At 41.8% G+C, this 21725-nt stretch overlaps 1 protein-coding gene across 1 annotated transcript; it reads left to right on the top strand.

Annotated features, from left to right (window-relative positions):
• Positions 1–37: 37 nt before the first annotated feature.
• Positions 38–11064, top strand: lig4 (ligase IV, DNA, ATP-dependent). Its single transcript, XM_067986458.1, has 2 exons — positions 38–119; positions 6317–11064. Exon 2 carries the CDS (start codon positions 6355–6357, stop codon positions 9091–9093), a length of 2739 nt encoding a protein of 912 aa, XP_067842559.1. The 5' UTR covers positions 38–119; positions 6317–6354; the 3' UTR covers positions 9094–11064.
• Positions 11065–21725: the final 10661 nt, after the last annotated feature.

The raw sequence follows: 21725 nt of genomic DNA, 5'->3' as shown, positions 1-21725 counted from the left end.
ACCGCGAGCTTTCGCTCTCCCAGAAGGCGGCGCGAGCGACGCGGACGGTTGGAGGGGAGGGGGCAGTGCGCGCGGACCGAGGAGCAGCCCCTGCATCAACATCGGGCCGGACCCTCAAGGTAATCTTCCCCGGCCTGGGTTGGACTGGGTCATTCCGTACTTGTAGATTTAAAGGTGTTATCACCACTCTCTTCTAAAGGGAAGGCGCTTGGTCTCAGTTGATGTTGGATTTCTCCCAAAGGTTTACTTATAACCAGGAGCCACCGATACTGACCCGGGAAAGCAAACCCCCTCCCCGTTAAGGATCTGTCTATTTGTGTGCACTAAATGCGCTGCTACTGTTAAATTCCCATCTGTCGGCTCAGCAGTGGCGATGGAGCCCAATGAATTCACTCCGCTGTTGTCGGTTCTGAATTAGCCTGGCCGCTTCAGCCATCTATATCCCTTTCTGTGACTAGTCGCTCTTGACAATCATCTACCCAGCACTTCCTTGGTCTTCCTCGGCTTCTTGTTCCATGTACCTCTGTGAGCAGGGCCATTGCAAGGTATTCCAGCTGTTTCCATTCTTGTCTAAGCCATGTTATTATATCATTCTTTATTCTTTGCATCCGGGATACTCCCAGTAGTCCCCTCAACCAACTCATCTGGGCTGTTAGTATCTTTTGCTCGTCAACTTTTTTCATTTTCCAGTGTTCAGATTTGTATAATAATATGGGGATAACAGTCCTTTCATAAACTCTTGCCTTCATTTTTATTAAAATATCTTTGTCCTTTCATATCCTGCTTAATTTTCCAAAAGCAGCAGAAGTAAATCCAATCCTTTTGATGTCTTCTTCATAACTCTCATTCTCTGACACTAACCCACCATGGTATACAAACTTTTCCATCTGTTCAATTGCATCCCCTCTAACTGCAATGTTTACATCTACCTTCTGTTTCCCAAATGACCTGACCTTTGTCATCTTTATGTTAATCTGTAATCCAAATTTTCTCCATGTACACCTTATCAGTTAGCCTCTGCAAATCTGTTTTAGATGTTGTTATAAGATCAATGTCACCAGTAAATATGAGATTGTTTAAAATCTTGCCACATAAGGAGGCTCCTCCAATATCATCGTTTAGTGCAAGATTCATTACTGCTTTCAGTACTAGATTAAATAAACCAGGCCACAGTGTGTATCCTTGTCTCACCTCAACTGTTCTAAAGCATTCCATCAGTTTCCTATCCACTTTAGCAGTGCTTAAAGACTTGTTATAGATTTTTTGATTAGTCTTGACAAGCTTCTCAAGAATACCATACATCATCAAGACATGCCATGTCCCTTCTCACCATACACTGTCAAAGGCCTGCTTAAAAATCTGTGAAGTTGTTGTAACAATGGATGGTGTGCTCTATTAAGTTTCTCCGAAATCCATCTTATCACAAACAGTTGATCTATTGTACTTCGCCCTGGTCTAAAACCAGCTTGTTCATCGTGCAGTACCACTTCCACAAATCTTTTCATTCTCCTTTGCAGTGTCTTAGGATAACTTTTCTGGGTATACTCAGTAAGCTATTCCTCTGTAATTGCTGCTTTTGCTTTTATTTCCTTTCTTTTAGATTTGGTATTATCACCTTTCTCCAATCTTCAAGTACTCGCTCTTCATAAATTTTGTTAAACAGCCTTTGCATTACTTTCACAGTATGTTACTCACCCGCCTGCAACAAGCTCTGCAGTTATATTAAAGATGCCAGGAGCCTTATTCTTTTTCAAACTGTCAATAGATATCTTTACTTCGTCTTCCAAAAAAATCCAGTATCAACTCCCCTATGTTTATACAGGATGGTTTCTCCAGAACTGATTCATCCAGCATGCTACTTACATTGTATAGATCTTTAAAATATTCTTTCCACCACTTGCCCTTTACCTGTTAGCCCTCAAGCATGTAGCCATTTTAAGTGTGTAAGATTCACTTAGTTCTCCTATCTTCTGATACAGCTCCTGCATTTTGTTTCTTTTAACATAATCTTCTGCTTCTTTTCACTGGTCATTTATCCAGTTCTCTTGGCTTTTAGCTTTATTTCTCTGGTTAACCTGTTGCATTCGGTCCTCATTTTATGCTCTCCATAAGCTTTCTTCATTTTTAATTCAACTGCAGGATTACTTCTGTTTATCCATTTATGTTTTTGTGACCCAATATTTGTTCTGCAGTTCTTAATCTATTTTTGATGGTATTCCACATCTCTTCTACAACCATTTCTTCAGTTATTGCAGGTACAGTGTTTCTACAGCATATTTATACTTGTTTCTGATGTCAGGTTCTTTCAATTTGTCTGGATTCCAGCTTCACTACTTCTTCTCAGACTTACCGATGCCAAAACTAACATGGTCAGAGCTGACGTTGGCTGCTTAAGATCTGCATGACAGAAGACTTGATTTCTACCTTCTGAAATTTAATCATGTTTCTTGTCTGTCTATCAGGTGGCAACCAAGTCCATATTTTTGTGGCTTTCTTTGATAGAACAATGTGTTCACTGCCATCAGATTGTTACTTAGACAGAAGGAAAGTAACCATTGTCCTTTTTTATTTTCCTCACCGAAACCAAACTTTCCTATAGCTCCATCCCATACATTCCAGTTAGATCCCTCTTTCGCATTGAAGTCTACATTAAATATGCTATAAAACAGGGACATTCCCTAGCAGCACCCACAATATTGAGTATACAGGATGTGCTTTGTTGACTATTTTCAGTCAATTTTTAAAAAAAATTCACTCCCATCCTCTGAATAATTGCTAAAGTGTAACAAATGCTCCACCTCTCTCTCCTTCTTTAAGATGTCGCTTAAAACCTACTTCTTTGACCAAGCTATTGATCATCTGTCCTAATGTTTCCTTCTTTGGCTCGGTGTCAAATTTTTGTCTGATTATGCTCCCGTGAAGCATCTTGCGACGTTTTACTACGTTAAAGGTGCTGTATAAATGCAAGTTGTTATTGTATTGCCAGGAAAAAAGAAGTTCCCCTTTAATCATTGAATACTGGATTATGTTCTCACAATCACAGGAGAATTCAAATTTGAATCCTGTGAGAATGCCCAGGCTGCACAGTTGCAGTGTTAGTAATTGGTCAGCTTTGTGAATAAAGCAAACTCTGATTTCGAGTTCTTGCCTTTCATGAAATCAGAGGCTTGAAGTTAAACAAATTAGAAAATGTCTTGAGATTTCTCAAAGGAGGAATGACCTCCATGTTATCTTTTCTTTGACTAGCGCTACAACTGTGGTATTGATACAAAGCAGGGCTCCCACTGCTGCAGAGTCAGAATGGACCTTAACTCTGGATTTCCACTACACAAGCTGTAACCACACTAAATTTGTAGTGTAAATGCACCCTTAGAGATCTTGGGCAGGATTTTAACTGTGAAAAACGGGTGGGTTGGGGTTTAGTTACCAACCCTTTCAGGAGGTGGGTTGGTAACTAAAACCTTTCAAGGAGGCTGCGGGCCTCAATTTGAAAGGTTTTGCAATTTCAACCCCTGGGGGCCGGGATTCCCGGGCCTCCTTCTTCATGCCGCGTGAGAGGAGGTGAGAAGGCCTGAAACTGCAGGTAAGCGTCTTTCTGGCACAGCTTGTGGGCCCGGAGGAGCAGGAACACTTCCCCCAGGCCCAACAAGCCTACCAGCAGCGATTTTTTTTTTTTTTTTTTTTTTTTTTTTTTTTTTTTTTTTTTCCCCTCCCCCCAACGATGGAGCCCCCCCCCCCGCACTAAACGATCGTGGACCCCCCATGATGACACCCGATCCCTCCTTTCCCCCCCCTCAGTGACTGACACCCGACCACCCTTCCTCCCCCCACGACCCTCGATTTCCTCTGTGACCCCCATGCGTCCCAGTGCCCACCCATGTCCCACGTACCTCACCCCCTCCCATCCATACAATCTAAGACTTACCTGAACACTTACCTGAAGACATCCTCTTCCTTGCTCTGCTCCCGTCCGACTAAGACCAGCCTGTCAATCAGGCCGGCCTGTCGGATGGGAAACCAACAAAAAAAAAGACGTCCTTATGTCAAAATCGTAAGAATATCCGGGAAATGCAGCAAATTGTTGTGATCTGGAATGCACTGCCTGAAATGGTGTTGGAAGCAGATTCAGTAATAACTTTCAAAAGGAAATTGGATAAATACTTTGAAGGGGAAAAGTTTGCAGGGCTATGGGGAAAGGGCAGAGGAAGTGGGACTAATTGGATAGCTCTTTCAAAGAGCCAGCACAGGCACGATGGGCCGAATGGCCTCCTTCCGTGCTATATCATTCTATAATAAGGTGCTGTTAATATTTGACAGTTTGATGTCAGATTGTTAATTTCTGCTTCTTCTGTAAAATATAGGCTTTTTTAACTTAACATTTGATTGATATCCTAATTGGCCTCTGTTGTTACCTGTTTTTTTGGACTCTCCAAGGAGATTACATGGCTCTGGGTGGCTAGGGAGTGTCTGTATTGTGATGCATAAGTCATCATGACTGCATCGGGCAGGCCAGCCGGACCAGTTGACATTTTCCTGTCTGACACTTTTGTATGTTCGTATGTGATCTGCTAATGTGATAATGCAGTACAACAGTTTGTTGAATTAAACAATTAGAAATAAAGCAATGCTTTAATACATTGTTGGTATTTGTGGAACAAATTAAAACATATTGATCAATGCCATCTATTATATAAGTAACTTAATATCCTAAATTAAAGTGTATTGAACAAAACTGTTATAGACACTTGCGCATGTATTAAAAAGACAGTTCCAAGCAGGCAAATGTCATATACTTCTGGTCTAGGGTGAAAAGAATGGACTAAACAGAAAAAGAAAAGTGAACATTGAAGACCTGAACCTCAACCCCTTCCTGGTAATAAAGTATTCCATAAGTAATTCGAATTGACCTTACTGGGATAGAGCAGTCTGTTCTCAACCCCCTCCCTCCCACCCCCAAAAAAAGTTCTATTATACAGTAAGATAGCCTGTAATCATAAGTGAGTTGTATATTAATTCTCATTTTTTTAATTAAAAACATATCAGTCTTCATCTTATTTTGTATGAGTGTTCTCTATAGTCTTGAAGGGAAAAAGTATATTCTGCTATGTCCACCTTGCAAGAACTCTTAAGTTCTTACTAAAGTGAACGATCAAGATTTTGCTGTAGCAAAAGGCTTTTAGTGAGAATCGCTGCTGAGAACCCATAAAATCTCACCTGTTGTTTCCAGCAATCCTCATTTGGAAGTTTTAAACCCTTTTTCAGCTTATGGAGTTTGCCTTGTGAAATGTTTGTGAACAAATCCATTTAAAAAAACTAAATTCTAACCAGGGCAATATAACTTCAAAGTTAGTAAAGCAAGTGCAGTGGAAAGATGTACAGTAGATTTATATTAACAAACTAGTAATGAATCAAAGTAAAAACAGAAAATGTTAGAAATAACTACAGGGCAGATAGTATCTGTAAGGAAAAAAGTAAGGTTAACGTTTGGATGTATACCCTTCATCAAAACTGAACACTAAAAGATAAACGGATATTTTAATAAAGTTGGTGGAAAATAGAGAAGGGAGAGAATCAACAGACCTTCTAGTCACGGAGAGGGAGTTAACGGATTTGATGCCTGCAAGCTGCCAGTAGAAAACTGTTGGATTATATAAATCACTGTGAAGTGAAGGAAAGACATAAAAGATCATGCCAGTGGTTAAGAGGGTGAAAGGGCAAAAAGTTGAGAACATGGCCTCCTTCCGTGCTATATCATTCTATAATAAGGTGCTGTTAATATTTGACAGTTTGATGTCAGATTGTTAATTTCTGCTTCTTCTGCAGCAAGTCCGAAATAAAACTGAAAATTTTGGCAAAACGTAGTTGGTCCACCAAACCTGAAAATAGCAAAAACACCATGGCACTGATCACCCACCAGCACTGTGTTCTAATGGTCTATATCCAAATGTCTATCTATTATATAAAAATACTTGTTTAGTATTTCTCCTGTAGCATTGCTTACAGAAAATTAGCACAAAGAAAATTTCCTTTGAGTGCTTTAGTTGGTATCGGGATCGGCAGCTTGTGAAGCTGTGGTAGAAGTGTGCAGCTGCAGGCATGACTGTGTGACAGGTAGCTTTATAATGGGGAAAATCCTATCAAGATGTCACCGAGAGCCATGAAAATCATGATGTCCAAATAAGGAATTCATGACATACATAGGAAATGTAATATGTATATCTATATTTAAAACCAAAATGGTTAAATTAGATTTTTGTGTTTATTCACTTTGACGTAAAAATTAGAATTTTCAAACCATGCTCTTTTGAATTGGTAGGTTGCATCTTTGATGCACTGTATTATTACGGATTCACCATGTCTGCAACATCTGTATCAGATAATTCACCGATAAAGACTGTGGCTGCCAAAGTGCCTTTTCGTGATCTGTGTTCGATATTGGAAAAAATACAGAAGAGCAAGTCCAGACCTGATAAAAACAAGTATTTCAAAGACTTTCTGGACTCATGGAGAAATTTTCATAATACCCTTCACAAGAATGATTTAAACACCAACGATTCCTTCTACCCAGCACTGCGTCTGATTCTTCCTCAGCTCGAGAGGGAGAGGATGGCATATGGAATCAAAGAGACAATGCTTGCAAAACTTTACATTGACATTCTTGGTTTGCCAAAAGAGGGGAAAGATGCTCTTAAACTCCTGAACTATAGAGCTCCGACCAGCTCGCATGGAGAGGCAGGTGACTTTGCCGTGATTGCATATTTTGTTCTGAAACAGAGGTGTCCAAATAAAGGTACACTAACTGTTCAGGAGGTAAATGAACACTTGGACTCTATTGCACTTAATAATGCTGCCAAGAGAAAAGATTTGGTCAAAAAGAGCCTGTTGCGGTTAATATGTCAGAGTTCAGCACTGGAACAAAAGTGGCTTATTTATATGATCTTGAAAGACATGAAATTAGGCATTAGTCAACAAACTATATTTCACTTATTCCATGCTGATGCGGCAGAGCTTCACAGTGTAACAACAGATCTAGAGAAAGTTTGTAGACAACTTCATGATCCTGCTGTGTCCCTCAGTGATGTCTCCATCATGTTGTTTTCTGCTTTTAAGCCTATGCTTGCTGCTGTTGCCAATATAAAAAACATTGAAAAATCATTGCAAAATCAGAGTTTCTACTTAGAAATTAAGCTGGATGGAGAACGTATGCAGCTTCACAAGGATGGAGATGTTTACAAGTATTTTTCTCGTAATGGATATGATTACAGCCAGCAGTTTGGTGCTTCTTCATTGCAAGGGTCTCTCACACCGTTCATTCATAATATCTTCAAGAGCACTTTGCAGAACTGCATTCTTGATGGAGAGATGATGGCCTACAACCCTATTACCCAAACCTTTATGCAGAAAGGAAACAAGTTTGACATCAAAAGAATGGTGGATGATTCAGAGTTACAAACTTGTTTCTGTGTCTTTGATGTGCTAATGGTAAATAACCAAAAGCTGGCAAATGAAACTCTCCGGAAAAGACATGAAACCCTTAAAACCCTCTTTACATCAATGCCAGGGCGCATTCAGATTGTGGAGAAAACGGAAATAAAAACAAAAAAGGATGTGGCTGACGCCCTGAATGAAGCTATAGATAAAAGGGAAGAAGGAATTATGGTGAAGAATTCTTTGTCTGTTTATAAACCAGACAAACGCGGTGAAGGCTGGTTGAAAATTAAGCCGGAATATGTTGACGGCTTGATGGATGAGCTTGACATCTTAATTATTGGTGGTTACTTTGGTAAAGGTCATCGTGGTGGAATGGTATCTCACTTCCTGTGTGCTGTTGCGGAGCCCCCTTCACCTGGTGAGAAGCCATCAGTCTTTCACTCGCTTTGCCGTGTAGGTTCTGGGTACACAATGAAGGAGCTATATGATCTTGGATTGAAACTGGCAAATCACTGGAAACCTTACCGCAAAAGTGATCCCCCATCAAACATCTTGTGTGGCACTGAAAAACCAGAGGTCTACATTGAGCCTTGCAATTCTGTTATTCTACAAGTCAAGGCAGCTGAAATTGTGAGCAGTGATGCGTATAAAACAGGTTGCACCTTGCGTTTTCCACGAATTGAAAAGATCAGAGATGATAAAGGATGGTATGAGTGTATGACATTGCAGGAATTGGATCAACTGCACGATAAGGCATCTGGGAAACTTGCATCCAAACACGTTGACATGAATGATGAAGAACCAGATAAGAAGAAGCGTAAAATTCCTACCAAGGCCAAAAAATTGGTTGGCATTGCAGAACAGTTCAAGGCCCAAGATCTATCGAGTGTTGACAAAGTTTCTAATATTTTTGAAGATGTTGAATTCTGTGTCTTGAATGGTCTTCCTCACCATCCCAAAACTGAGCTGGAGAAGGGAATAGCTGAATGTGGAGGGTTGGTTGTGCAGAACCCTGGACCAGACACATATTGTGTTATTGTTGGCACAGTTAATGTCCGTGTCAAAAACCTTGTCGCTGCTAACGAACACGATGTGGTGAAAGCTGACTGGTTGCTGGAGTGTTTGCAAAAGAAACATTTTATACCGTGGCAACCTCAGTATATGATTCATATGTCACCTTCTACTAAAAACCATTTTGCCCAGGAATATGATTGCAATGGAGACAGCTATTATGCTGATATTGATAAAAGTCATCTGCAGGAGATGTTCAAAGGAATGAGTAAACCAGAACAGAAATTATCCTTTAAAACTATTGCTGACTTAGAGCAGCGTTACTTATGGGACATATCACCTCTAAGTATGTTCAGACACTGCATCGTTTATATAGACTTCTACACTAGAATTGGTGACACTAGTACACAGATACGTGGCACAAGCTTAGATTTGCGGGTTTTAGAGCTGCGGTTTCATGGGGCACAATGTGTCACAAATTTGGATGAAGGTGTCTCGCATGCCATCGTTGGTAATGATATACATCGTGTCCCAGAACTAAAATTGCTCAGGACAGCATTTAAAAGGAAGTTCAAAATTGTGGTGGAATCATGGGTAACTGATTCAGTAAAAGCACAAAGTATGCAAGATGAAAAGAATTACCTACTGTAGAAGATTCTTAAAAAGAATCACTGAAATATGAGTAAGACTTGGACCATTCTTAAAGTGGACAATGTAGAGTTCTTACGCAAACTTGTTCAATTCCACGTCCCGCAAAACACTTCAGCATGGCTGAATCTCTGCAATTCGTCACAAAAATTGCAGTTTATTTTTATCTGCTTGTTTTGATTCACTTATTTTTCCTCCTGTACACAAAGCGATCCATAACCCAGAAGGGTTATTCCAGATGGAGATTACTATGCCGTTCCTTTTTAGTTTTTACTTTTTAGTTCACCCTTTTAAAAAGGTTGAATTTCTTAATGTGTGTAAAACTACAATGAGAATCTAAGACCCTAACACCCAGTGTACAATATCTAGAAGTTACGTAATTTGAGTGATGGTCGTCTCGCAGTAATATGTTTGAAGCATCATCCTTAAAACTAAAAGTAATTATGGACGACTGAGCACTTAATTTTCTATATTTAAACCAAGGCTTTAGAAATAATCTTAAAATAGTAGGAACGATCAGCACTGGAGTGATTGTAATATCAAAGTATTGTATTTAATCACCATGGAGCTAATGTTCTCCTTTTAAATTGGTATCCTAGCACAGATAATATGTAATAACACTTAAAATGTTCTCTACATCTGATTTGGAACTTACCAGCTATTAACCTGTACTGTTGATGGGTGAATAATCCAAATCTATTGTCATTGTTTAGCCTGTCATTAGTGAAAGGAAGTATTCACTTTTTTTTGCGTAAAGTGACTACTTCAACTGGTATCTTGTGTCAAATTACAAATTGTAACTACCTTGAGTATTGGAAGTGACGTTTAACGAAGCAAGAAGACTGATGATATATACATCAAACTTATAACAACTATGCAGTGTGTAACCAAGCTAACCAAAGAACAGGCTTTAAACAACCTTATGGACAAAGAGTACAGAAGACAGGAATGTACCCAGGACGTAAAGAGAAAAGGACCAAGAAGTTGGTGAGGCAATCCATTGCCAACCAGACCGAGGACAGGAAAATAAATTACACCAGAAACTAAACACTGAGAAAGTGGAGGAGGAAATGTCGTTTTACATAGAAACTCCCTCATTCTGGTGCAAAGTCATTTTAGTATACAATCCACCGAATGAATAATTTCTAAACTCTTTAGAGGGAGTTTTCAAGTGTGTTGAAGGCATTATTTTTTATTGTCCCTAACTTTAAGAACTGCTAAGATCCTAACAATTATACTGTGTGCTGTTACGAGACTGCTTTCAACATGTGTAAAACTCTCTAAATGTGCCAGTTCTTTCTAGACAATGAAATTATTTATTTACACAATTAAATACCATAAGAACATTTGAATTATTGAATACTGCAGGGGGAATGTTAAACCCAGTAGATAGTAGCACTTGGAGCATATCCTCCTTGATTTGCTGCAAAGCTAAATTACTTTTATTGTAATATGTGTGTGACATGCCATCAGCTTTTTACACCAGATACTTTATCATTGTTTATAGTTACATTAATCCCCATTTTTGAAGCAAACAATGTACAGATGCATAAATTGAGGGTACTCTATGGTAAGCTTATTATGCTTTTATTAAAATTTTAGATTTTTTAATTGTTCTTTAATCCTATCTACTGGAAAACTAATTTCTTTGACTAATTTATATAACCACTGATTTAATTCAGTCAACTCATCTTTCAATCAGAAAATAGATTTGAAAAAGCCATGGAGAGTTTCTCTCCCTGTTTTTGCTTCAAAACTAAACTGTCTCATTCTATTTTAAGATGTATATTGTCAGTATTTTTAGCAATGGTAAAATGAAATTATCCTGAAAGAATTTTTAGATTTGTACACAGTTAGTAGATGTTTATGTACATGTGCTGAGTGTTCCAACAGATATTCTTGTCCATGTTAATAACATTAATAACTTGTATTTTACAAAATAATTGAATAAAGATTCTATGTTTAAATGAAGAACTTCTATAAACATTGGCAGCTACTTTGATGCACTACATTAATGTCCACCAAGACCATAATACCAGATCTCCCTCCTCCTAAGAAAGAAGACATCCCCAGAGCAAGCAAGTAGAGATCTCTGTCCCTAGAGCAGAGATGGGCAATCTTCTGGAGCTAGGGATCAGGTACACCTCACAACCAGTGAGGAAACCACATATGCTTATACAGAAATGCAAGCTCCCATACACAAAATTGCAAGTCACTCATACACAGAAATTTGAAACACTCCATCTGCACACAGACACACACACAAATTCTTTTCACATGCAAATAAAATCAAACTCCCTTGCACAAAAATTCTGACACCCTCCCCCACACAGACAAATTTCCTTCCACCACACACACAAATTCCAAGCCCCTCCCCTTCACTTAAGCTTGAACATTTGGAAGCTTTAGTCTCTTTTTTAAACTTGCTGGGTCTGTGCGCATCACTCTGGTAGTCTAGAGAATGCATTGTTACAGTTCAAGCTTTTCCCAGCATTTTTTCTGTATTCACGACTAGATTATAGTTTCCATATGCAGACCAAGTTCTTTATTAACTGGAACCAGCAACGTTATTCTCTGATATAGAGTGACACTGGTGCATTCTGGAAGTTGTCTGATTGCCTCCATATCTTCAAGAAAGGGATAGGCCTATGGAAGAAACTTATTTTAATCACAGAAAGCAAAACTGCATAGGTAATTTTTGTTTTGAATTATATAATTTTTTGTGCTTGTTAGAAATTTTATTTTAGCATATGCTGAAGGCATTTATTGCTATTGGGAGAATGATGTAGTAGCATTACCAAAGACGTAGCTTAGGCTTCGGGTGGGAATGAATATTCCAGGCAACAAAGTATTCACGAGCGATAGAATAGGAAGGAAGGATGATGGTATTAATCAAAGATTCCAGCATCAGAATGATACAAGGGATGGTGCAGATGCTGAATCTAGTTATAGTTGAGGAATAAGAAGGGAACTATTACTTTATAAGGAGTATATTATAGGCTGCAGGAACAGGAAAGGAGATAAAGGATGGGACATGTAAACAAATTAGTAAAATGGGGCTATAATAATGGGCCAGATTTTGCTGTAAAAATAACAGTGAGACTAACAGCACTCACCGTTATTTCTGTGCAAATCGTACATCAACTGCCGGCGAGCGCACATGCGCAGTTAAACGCAGAAATCCGGAAGTTGCTGTACGAGATGCGATCCTCCTCCAAGATGAGGAAAAATTTCTTCACTTAGATTGTGAATCTTTGGAATTCGCTACCCCAGAGACCTGTGGATGTTCAGTCGTTGAGTATATTCAAGACTGAGATCAATGGATATTTGGACACGAAGGGAATCAAGAGATGTAGGGATAGGGCGGGAAAGTGGAGTTGAGATAGAAGATCAGCTTATTCGTTATATTCTTGCGTTAAGCTCCGCGAAAATGCCATCTCGCTGTCTGACTCCCCGTTCAAATGAATGGAACAGCGTGATGTTCCTGCACTGACGTCGTAGATACGAACTAATCTCACCAGAAAAAGCTAGGCCTTATCCATTCTGATATAAGTACCTTTTTAATCGCCTGATATGTCTCAATGACTGCCAAACAACCTCTCTGGCACTAAAAATTAACTTTAACAAGTGTGTAGTCTCATTCCTTCAGATTTTAATTGTGAGACTTTAAGTTTTTTGGACTTTCTGTCTCTTTTATCTCTGTCTCTTAATTCAATCTTTCTTACCCTCTTTATTTTTCTTTCTGTACCTTATTTGACATTGAATTCACTATTCTAACTTACACTTCCTGGTTCAGTCTCTGCTTATTAACAATGCTTCAATCTGGTTGGTTAAGGGGATACACAGTTGTTTGCCCTGTTTATACAGGTCCCAGATGCCTTGTAGAAGGCACCATCCTTTTAGGCTATCTAATTTAGAGGAAGTTGCCGTGAAAAAATTCATAGAAATTCTATGGCCAGGCATCGTTCGTTAGCCGCCCATAGCAAAATCCGGCCCATTGAGTTACCCAAAGAAATACTGGAGTAAAAGTGATGTAAATAACAATGATGTGGAGATGCCAGTGATGGACTGGGGTGGACAAATGTAAGGAATCTTACAACACCAGGTTATAGTCCAACAGTTTTATTTGAAAATCACAAGCTTTTGGAGATTATCTCCTTCGTCACTCACTCACCTGACGAAGGAGGTAATCTCCGAAAGCTTGTGATTTTCAAATAAAACTGTTGGACTATAGCCTGGTGTTGTAAGATTCCGTAAATAACAATGGGGAAGGTTTTTCACAATGTGTCCAGGACTGCAAGTATGAACTCAAAGTTCCTGGATCTCTTTCACTGCTAGAAATACAGAGGAACGTTACTTCCAATGTGGCCTTGAGCCTGTTCCCAGGGATGGGCTCATTTGCATAGGATGAAGCTGCCTCTCTCATATGCGGCAACATTTCAGCATTGCTCCAGCAGGCAACAAAGCATGTCAGAGCGGCACAGTGCTGCAACGTAACTGGACCGGCCAAAGATACTTTCAAAAATGCAGAAAACTTCTGAAGTTTAAGTGTGCTGCTTACCTAACAGCAAGTGATAGCTCTGCCTTTGATTGCATTTAGAAAACCAACATTTGATGCATTTATGGGCCCTACTTCTGCCAAGATCTGATCCTGGAACATAGGTTTTCCTGCATCGTGTGTTCACTGCACACGAAACATGCCAGGCAATGACCATCTCCAACAAGAGAGAGTCTAACCACCTCCCCTTGACATTCAACAGCATTACCATCGCCAAATCCCCCACCATCAACATGCTGGGGGTCACCATTGACCAGAAACTTAATTGGACTAGCCATATAAATACTGTGGCTACAAGAGCAGGTCAGAGGCTGGGTATTCTGCGGCGAGTGACTCACCTCCTGAGCCCCCAAAGCCTTTCCACCATCTACAAGGCACACGTCAGGAGTGTGATGGAATACTCTCCACTTGCCTGGATGATTGCAGCTCCAACAACATTCAAGAAGCTCGACACCATCCAGGACAAAGCATCCCGCTTGATTGGCACCCCATCCAGCACTCCCTTCACCACCGGCTCACTGTGGCTGCAGTGTGAACCATCCACAGGATGCACTGCAGCAACTCGCCAAGGCTTCTTCGACAGCACCTCCCAAACCCGCGACCTCTACCACCTAGAAGGACAAGGGCAGCAAGCACATGGGAACACCAGCACCTGCACGTTCCCCTCCAAGTCACACACCATCCCGACTTGGAAATATATCGCCGTTCCTTCATCATCGCTGGGTCAATATCCTGGAACTCTCTACCTAACAGCACTGTGGGAGACCCTTCACCACACGGACTGCAGCGGTTCAAGAAGGCGGCTCACCACCACCTTCTTAAGGGCAATTAGGGATGTGCAATAAATGCTGGCCTTGCCAGCGATGCCCACATCCCATGAACAAATAAAAAAAAATTGGAACTGGCAGGATTTCGGATGGATGAGCTCATCCTGCCTGTTCTGCCAGTCTGCATGGAGGATGGGGTGGGTGGAGGAATTTCACAGAGCTTTATCTTTTAAAAAGGTCCCACCTCAAACTCTGGCTGCTAGCCCTCACCATTCCCACTGCTCATCCACCTCTTCTAACCTCTAACCTCTCCTAAGTCTGCTGTTCACAGGCCTCCCTCTTGAGTTCCCTCCACTCCACAGTCTTGTTTGCTGCCACAGTATATATTTGCAACTATTGACCCCAACAGCTGTTACATCTGTGCCTCAACGTCTCTTTTCCTCTTTGCTGTTCACTGGTCCTGTCTCCCTCGCCCCCCCCACCCCCTTGGCCCCCTCCTTGCCCCCCCACCCCCTTTCCCCCCCAAAATATATATATCCCACTCCAAGCCTTTAAAAGTTTCCACCCCTGCCTGTCCTCCATTCCCAGTCCCCAACTGCTCCTACACTTTTTCTCTCATAGGCCTTTTCTACACCACTTTAATCTACAAACCGAGGGTGACTTTCATACATAGCATAAATTGGGCCGGCTGTGTGGTCCGCCTGCCTGAAAGAATTGGCATGGGGCCTATTGCATTTTTATGGGCGAGCCTAATTTAAGTTAAATCGGTGAGTTGCCAGCATGAAATGCACTCCGTATAGGCAGCTCGCTGTTTGGGAAGGGGGATATCTGGCACAGTAAACAGTAGCCTGCAGCATCTTTTTGAGTGGGGATACCAAACAGCAATATTGTGGAGCAGCAGACAGCACAACTTCAGCCATGGTTCCTAGATGCTCCAATGCAGCAGGCAGGTACTCATAGATCAATTGAGCAGCAGGAAGGAGGTCATCTTCCCCTCTGATGGCCGATGTTATCCTGACAAATTACTCATCAGAAATGGAAAGAGGTGGCAGAGCATATAAATGGGACAACCATTGTTGCTCAGGAAAAAAATTTAAAGATTTCAAAAGGACTGCCAAGCTAAGACTCCCCTTCACACTTCCCTTACTCTCTACACAGCCATTTATGATCCTCCTTTAATCCTAGCACAACCAATCCTTTTCTTCCCCACTTCACTCACATCTCCTCGGGTCAGCACAGAACATTTCATTTCACTTCCTGCTTGCACTCACATCTTCAAAACCAGCTACTGCCATTTGTAGGATTTTACCCACTTTGTAGGATTTTACTCCAATGTCTATAAATTTTAGGTTCAAACCCTGGCTGCTGGCAAACCAAACTTCTCAGTAAAATTCCATTGTGTCTCTCTCCTGCAAGAACAGTTTCTCATGTTCCCACAGTCTTTCAATTCTAGCTGGGCAGCTGTCTTCTTCAATCTCATCCCTTATCTTTGCAAAAGTACATTGTCTTAGTTAGCATTCCAAGCAGTTAGGTTGACAATATAGTGTTCTATCCTTTGTTGGTAATACTTTTAACCAAATTCTGCTTTTTGAGCAATCCAGGATTTCATTTTAGTTTCCTTAAAATGGATATTAAAAAGTCCATAATCCTTCATCTCCCAATTACTGCATCCTCACGGATACACTTGCTGCTTCTTTCTGTCATCACGCATACTGCACTTTGCTGCCTTGTACATCTTGAAAACCCCTGAACAGAGCACATACCCACTTATTTTCAGTTGAAGCTGGCACACAACAGAAAGGAGAGCGCGAGAACAGGAGGTGGCTTTGCCTCTATACTGACTATGACATGAAAGGAAGAGGCGGCATTCAACATCATTGGCAGAGACTGGGCACACAGCATTGGAGATATAGAGAGATGGCACACAGCATTGGAGATGCAAAGAGAGGGCACAGCATTGGAGATATAGAGAGAGGGCATGCAGCATTGGATATGCAGAGAGAGGGCACACAGAATTGTTGATGCAGAGAAAGGGCACATGGCATTGGAGATGAAGAGAGAGGACACACACAGCATTGGAGATGCAGAGAGTGGACATGCAACATTGGAGATGCAGAGAGGGCAAGCAGCATTGGAGATATAGAGAGAGGGCATACAGAATTGGAGATATAGAGAGATTGCATGCAGCATCAGAAATGCAGACAGAGGGCACACAGCATTTGAGATGCAAATAGGGGGCATGCTGCATTGAGATATAGAACAAGGACACAGCACTGGAGATTTTGAGAGTGGGCACACAGCATTGGAGATATAGAGAGTGGACAGATATAGACAGAGCACATCGATCAGAGTGGATCATGAACCGAGTACGAACTTGGGAATTTGGTGAGAGTGGGAATTAGGTGTAGAGGGAGAAGGAGATGCTAAATAAAAAATTGCAAAAAAAACCCAATGCAGACTAAAAAGTAATTATCTATAAATAAATAGATTATTTTGTCGAGAGAAGCGGTGCTGGGCACCAGGGGAGGAGCCCCAGGAATCAGTACAGGAGCGGGAGAGGAGCGGAGTGGAGAGAAACATAGAAAATAGGAGCAAGGGTAGGCCATTCATGGCTGATCGTCCAACTCAGTACCCTGTTCCCGCTTTTTCCTCCTATCCCTTGATCTCCTTAGCATTAAGAAATATATCTATCTCCCTCTTGAATACATCTAATGACTTGGCCTCCACTGCCTTCTGTGGTAGAGAATTCCACAGGTTCACCACCCTCTGAGTGAAGAAATTTCTCCTCATCATGGTTCTAAATGGCATGCCCCGTATCCTGACCCCTGGTTCTGGACTCCCCAGCCATCGGGAACATCCTCCATCTAGTCTGTCTAGTCCTGTTGGAATTTTATATGTTTCGATGAGATCATCTCTCATTCTTCTAAACTCTAGTGAATATAGGCCTAGTCGACCCAATCTCTCCTCATACATCAGTCCTGCCATCCCAGGAATCAGTCTGGTAAACCTTCGTTGCACTCCCTCCATAGCAAGGACATCCTTCCTCAGATAAGGAGACCAAAAACTGCACACAATACTCCAGATGTGGTCTCACCAAGGCCCTGCACAACTGCGGTAAGACATCCCTGCTCTTGTACTCAAATCCTCTTGCAATGAAGGCCAACATACCATTCGCCTTCCTAACTGCTTGCTGCACCTGAATGCTTGCTTTCAGTGACTGGTGTACAAGGACACCCAGGTCTCATTGCATCTCCCCTTTTCCCAATCTATCACCATTCAGATAATAATCTGCCTTTCTGTTTTTACAACCAAAGTGGATAACCTCACATTTATCCACTTTATACTGCATCTGCCATGTTCTTGCCCACTCATCCAACTTGTCCAAATCACATTAGAGCCTCTTTGCATCCTCCTCACAGCTCACATTCCACCCCAGCTTTGTGTCGTCTGCAAACTTGGAAATGTTACATCAAGTTCCCTCATCCAAATCATTGATATATATTGTGAATAGCTGGGGCCCAAGCACTGATCCCTGCGGTACCCCACTAGTCACTGCCTGCCACCCAGAAAAAGTCCTGTTTATTCCTACTCTCTGTTTCCTGTCTGTCAACCAATTCTCAATCCATGCCAGTATATTCCCCCCAATCCCATGCGCTTTAATTTTTCACACTAACCTCTTGTGTGGGACCTTATCAAAAGCCTTCTGAAAATCCAAGTACACCACATCCACTGATTCTCCCCTATCTATTCTACTGACTACATCCTCAAAAAACTGGAGTAGATTTGTTAAGCATGATTTCCCTTTCATAAACCCGAGCTGACTTTGTCCAATCCCATTAATGCCTTCCAAGTGTTCTGTCATCACATTTTTTATAATAGACTCTAGCATTTTCCCCATTACTGATGTTAGGCTAACTGGTCTGTAATTCCCTGTTTTGTCTCTCCCTTCTTTTTTAAATAATGGGGTTACATTTGCCACCCTCCAATCTGTAGGAACTGTTCCAGAGTCTATAGAATTTTGGACGATGATCACCAATGCATCCACTATTTCCAGGGCCACTTCCTTTAGTACTCTGGGATGTAGATTATCAGGCCGTGAGGATTTGTCAGCCTTTAGCCCCATTAATTTCCCTAGCACTATTTTTTACTAATACTGGTTTCCTTCAGATCCTCCCTTTCACTAGACCCTTGGTTCCCTAACATTTCTGGGAGGTTATTTGTGTCCTCCTTTGTGAAGACAGAACCAAAGTATGTGTTTAATTGTTCTGTCATTTCTTTGTTCCCCATTATAATTTCCCCCATTTCTGACTGTAAGGGACAGAAGCGATGCTGAGCACCGGGGGAGGAGCCCCAGGTATCAGTACAGGAGCGGGAGGGGAGCGGAGTGGAGAGAAGGGGTACTGAGCACCGGGGGAGGAGCCCCAGGTATCAGTACAGGAGCGGGAGGGGAGCGGAGTGGAGAGAAAGGGCACTGAGCACCGGGGGAGGATAAGATTTACTAGAATGATTCCAGGGATGAGGGACTTCAGTTACGTGGATAGACTGGAGAAGCTGGGATTTTTCTCCTTAGAGCAGAGAAGGTTTAGAGGAGATTCGATTGAAGTGTTCAAAATCAAGAAGGGTTTAGATAAAATCAATAAAGAGAAACTGTTGAAGAGGACACAGATTTAAGGTGATTGGCAAAAGAGCCAAAGGCAATATGAGGAAAAACTTTTTTATGCATTGAGTAATTATGATCTGGAATGCGCTGCCTGAAAGTGTGGTGGAAGCAGATGGAATCGTGGCTTTCAAAAAGGAATTGGAGAACTAATCGGAGGGAATAAATTTGCAGGGCTACGGGAAAAAACAGCAGAATGGGACTGACTGAATTACTCTTACAAAAAGCCGGCATGAGTTCGATGGGCTGAATGGCCTCCTTCTTTGTTGTAACCATTCCATGATTCTTAATGATTCTATGGGCACAGCACTGGGGACATAAAGAGAAGGCACGAAGCATTGCAGATATAGAGAGAGGGCACACAGCATAGGAACTACAGAGGAAGGGTACAGCATTGGAGATATAGAGAGAGGGCACGCAACATTGGAGATGCAGAGAGAGCATGCGGCATTGGAGATATAGAGACAGCAAGGCATTGGAGATAAAGAGTGCGGGCACGCAGCATTAGACATATAGAGAGAGGGCATGCAGCATTGGAGATATAGAGAGAGGGCACACAATGTTGCAGATGCAGAGAGATTACACAATACATTGGTAAAATAGAGAAAGGGCATGCAGCATTGGAGATGCAGAGAGAGGGCATGCAGCATAGGAGGTATAGAGAGGGCATGCAGCATTGGAGATGCAGAGAGAGGGCACATAGCATTGGAAATATAGTGAGATGGCACAGCATTGAAGATACAGAGAGAGGGCACACAGTATTGGAGATGCAGAGAGAGGGCACAGCATTGGAGATGCATTGAAAATATAGAGATATAGCACAGCATTGGAGTATAGTGAGATGGCACAGCATTGAAAATACAGAGAGAGGGCATGCAGCGTTTGGAATGTAGTGAGAGAGGGCACAGCATTGGATATATAGAGAGGGGGCACTGCATTGGTGATATAGAGAGAGGGTACGTCGCATTGGAGATGCAGAGAGAGTGCGCAAAGTATTGGAGATGCAGAGAGAAGGCACATAGCATTGGAGATGCAGAGAGAGGGCACACAGCTTTGGAAAAATAGAGACATGGCACAGCATTGAAGATATAGTGAGATGGCACAGCATTGAAGATACAGAGAGTGGGCTCAAAGCATTTGTGATATACAGAGAGGGCACACAGCATTGGAGATATAGAGACAGGACACGCGGCATTGGAGCTGTGGAGAAAGGGCACAGCAGTGGAGATATAGAGAGGGGACACAGCAGTGGAGATGCAGAGAGGGGACACAGCAGTGGAGATGCAGAGAGGGGACACAGTATTGGAGATGCAGAGAGAGGGCACAGGATTGGAGATGTAGAGAGAGGGGGTCACAGCATTGGAGATATGGAGAGGGAGCACAGTATTAGAGATATAGAGAGAAAGCACACAGCATTGGAGATATGGAGAGGGGGCGCAGTATTAGAGATATAGAGAGAGAGCACGCAGCATTGGTGATATATAGAGAGAGCACCCAACATTGGAGATATAGAGAGCGGGCACAGCATTGAAGATACAGAGAGAGGGCACACAGCATTAGAGACACAGAGAGAGGGCACGCAGCATTGCAGTTATAGAGATAGGGCACAGCATTGGAGCACTGGGTTGAGCTAAGAAATAAAAAAAGGGGCAGTCACACTACTAGGAGTGTATTATAGACCCCCGAATAGCAAAAGGGAGATAGAAGAACAAATATGTGGGCAACTTTCTGAGTGCAAAAATAAGAGGGCATGCAGCATTGGAGATGCGGAGAGACAGCATGCAGTAGGGGACTTCAACTACCCTAACATCAACTGGGGTTCAAACAGTGTGAGGGGCACAGAGGGCGCAAAATTCTTGATCGGTGTTCAGGAGAACTTTTTTAGCCAGTATGTGACAAGCCCAACAAGAGGGGATGCAATTCTAGATTTAGTCCTGGGAAATGAAGATGGGCAAGTGGGTGAAGTGACAGCGGGTGATCATATTGGGGATAGTGACCACAATTCAGTTTTGTTTTAGCATTATTATGGAAAAGGACAGAGTTAAATCAGGAGTAAATGTTTTAAATTGGGGAAGGCAAATTTTACAGAACTAAGAGGTGATTTGGCAGAAGTGGACTGGACACAACTACTTGAGGAGAAATCAGTGGCAAGCCAGTGGGAGGCACTAAAAAATGAAATTCTATGGGTACAACGCAGATACTTCCCCTCAAAGAAAAAGGGTGGCACTGCCAAATTTAGAGCCCCCTGGTTGTCTAGAAGTATACGGGGCAAGATAAAGCAGAAAAAGAAAGCTTATGACTGTCATAGAAAACGAAATACTGCAGAAAGCCTAGAGGAGTATAGAAAGTACAGGGATGACGTAAAAAAGGAAATAAGGAAAGCAAAGAGAGGGCATGAAAAAATATTAGCTGGTAAGATTAAAGAAAACCCAAAGATGTTTTATCAGTACATTAAGAACAAGAGGATAGCTAAGGAAAAGGTGGGACCTATCAGGGATGATAAGGGTATCTTGTGTGTAGAAGCAGAGGATGTGGGTAGGGTTTTAGATGAATATTTTGTCTCCATATTCACAAAGGAAAGGGATGATCCGGACGTAGTAGTTAAAGAGGAGAGGTGTGAAATATTGGATAAGGTAAACATAACGAGAGAGGA

The sequence above is a fragment of the Heptranchias perlo genome, chromosome 6, assembly GCF_035084215.1.
Source record: "Heptranchias perlo isolate sHepPer1 chromosome 6, sHepPer1.hap1, whole genome shotgun sequence".
Lineage (NCBI taxonomy): Eukaryota > Metazoa > Chordata > Chondrichthyes > Hexanchiformes > Hexanchidae > Heptranchias > Heptranchias perlo.
Note: the sequence above shows the minus strand (reverse complement) of the source record. Positions and strands in the feature narration are given on the sequence as shown.

What these genes read in the sequence shown, in the direction of transcription:
- lig4 (XM_067986458.1), top strand. Translation starts at nt 6,355, where the DNA reads ATGTCTGCAACATCTGTATCAGATAATTCACCGATAAAGACTGTGGCT.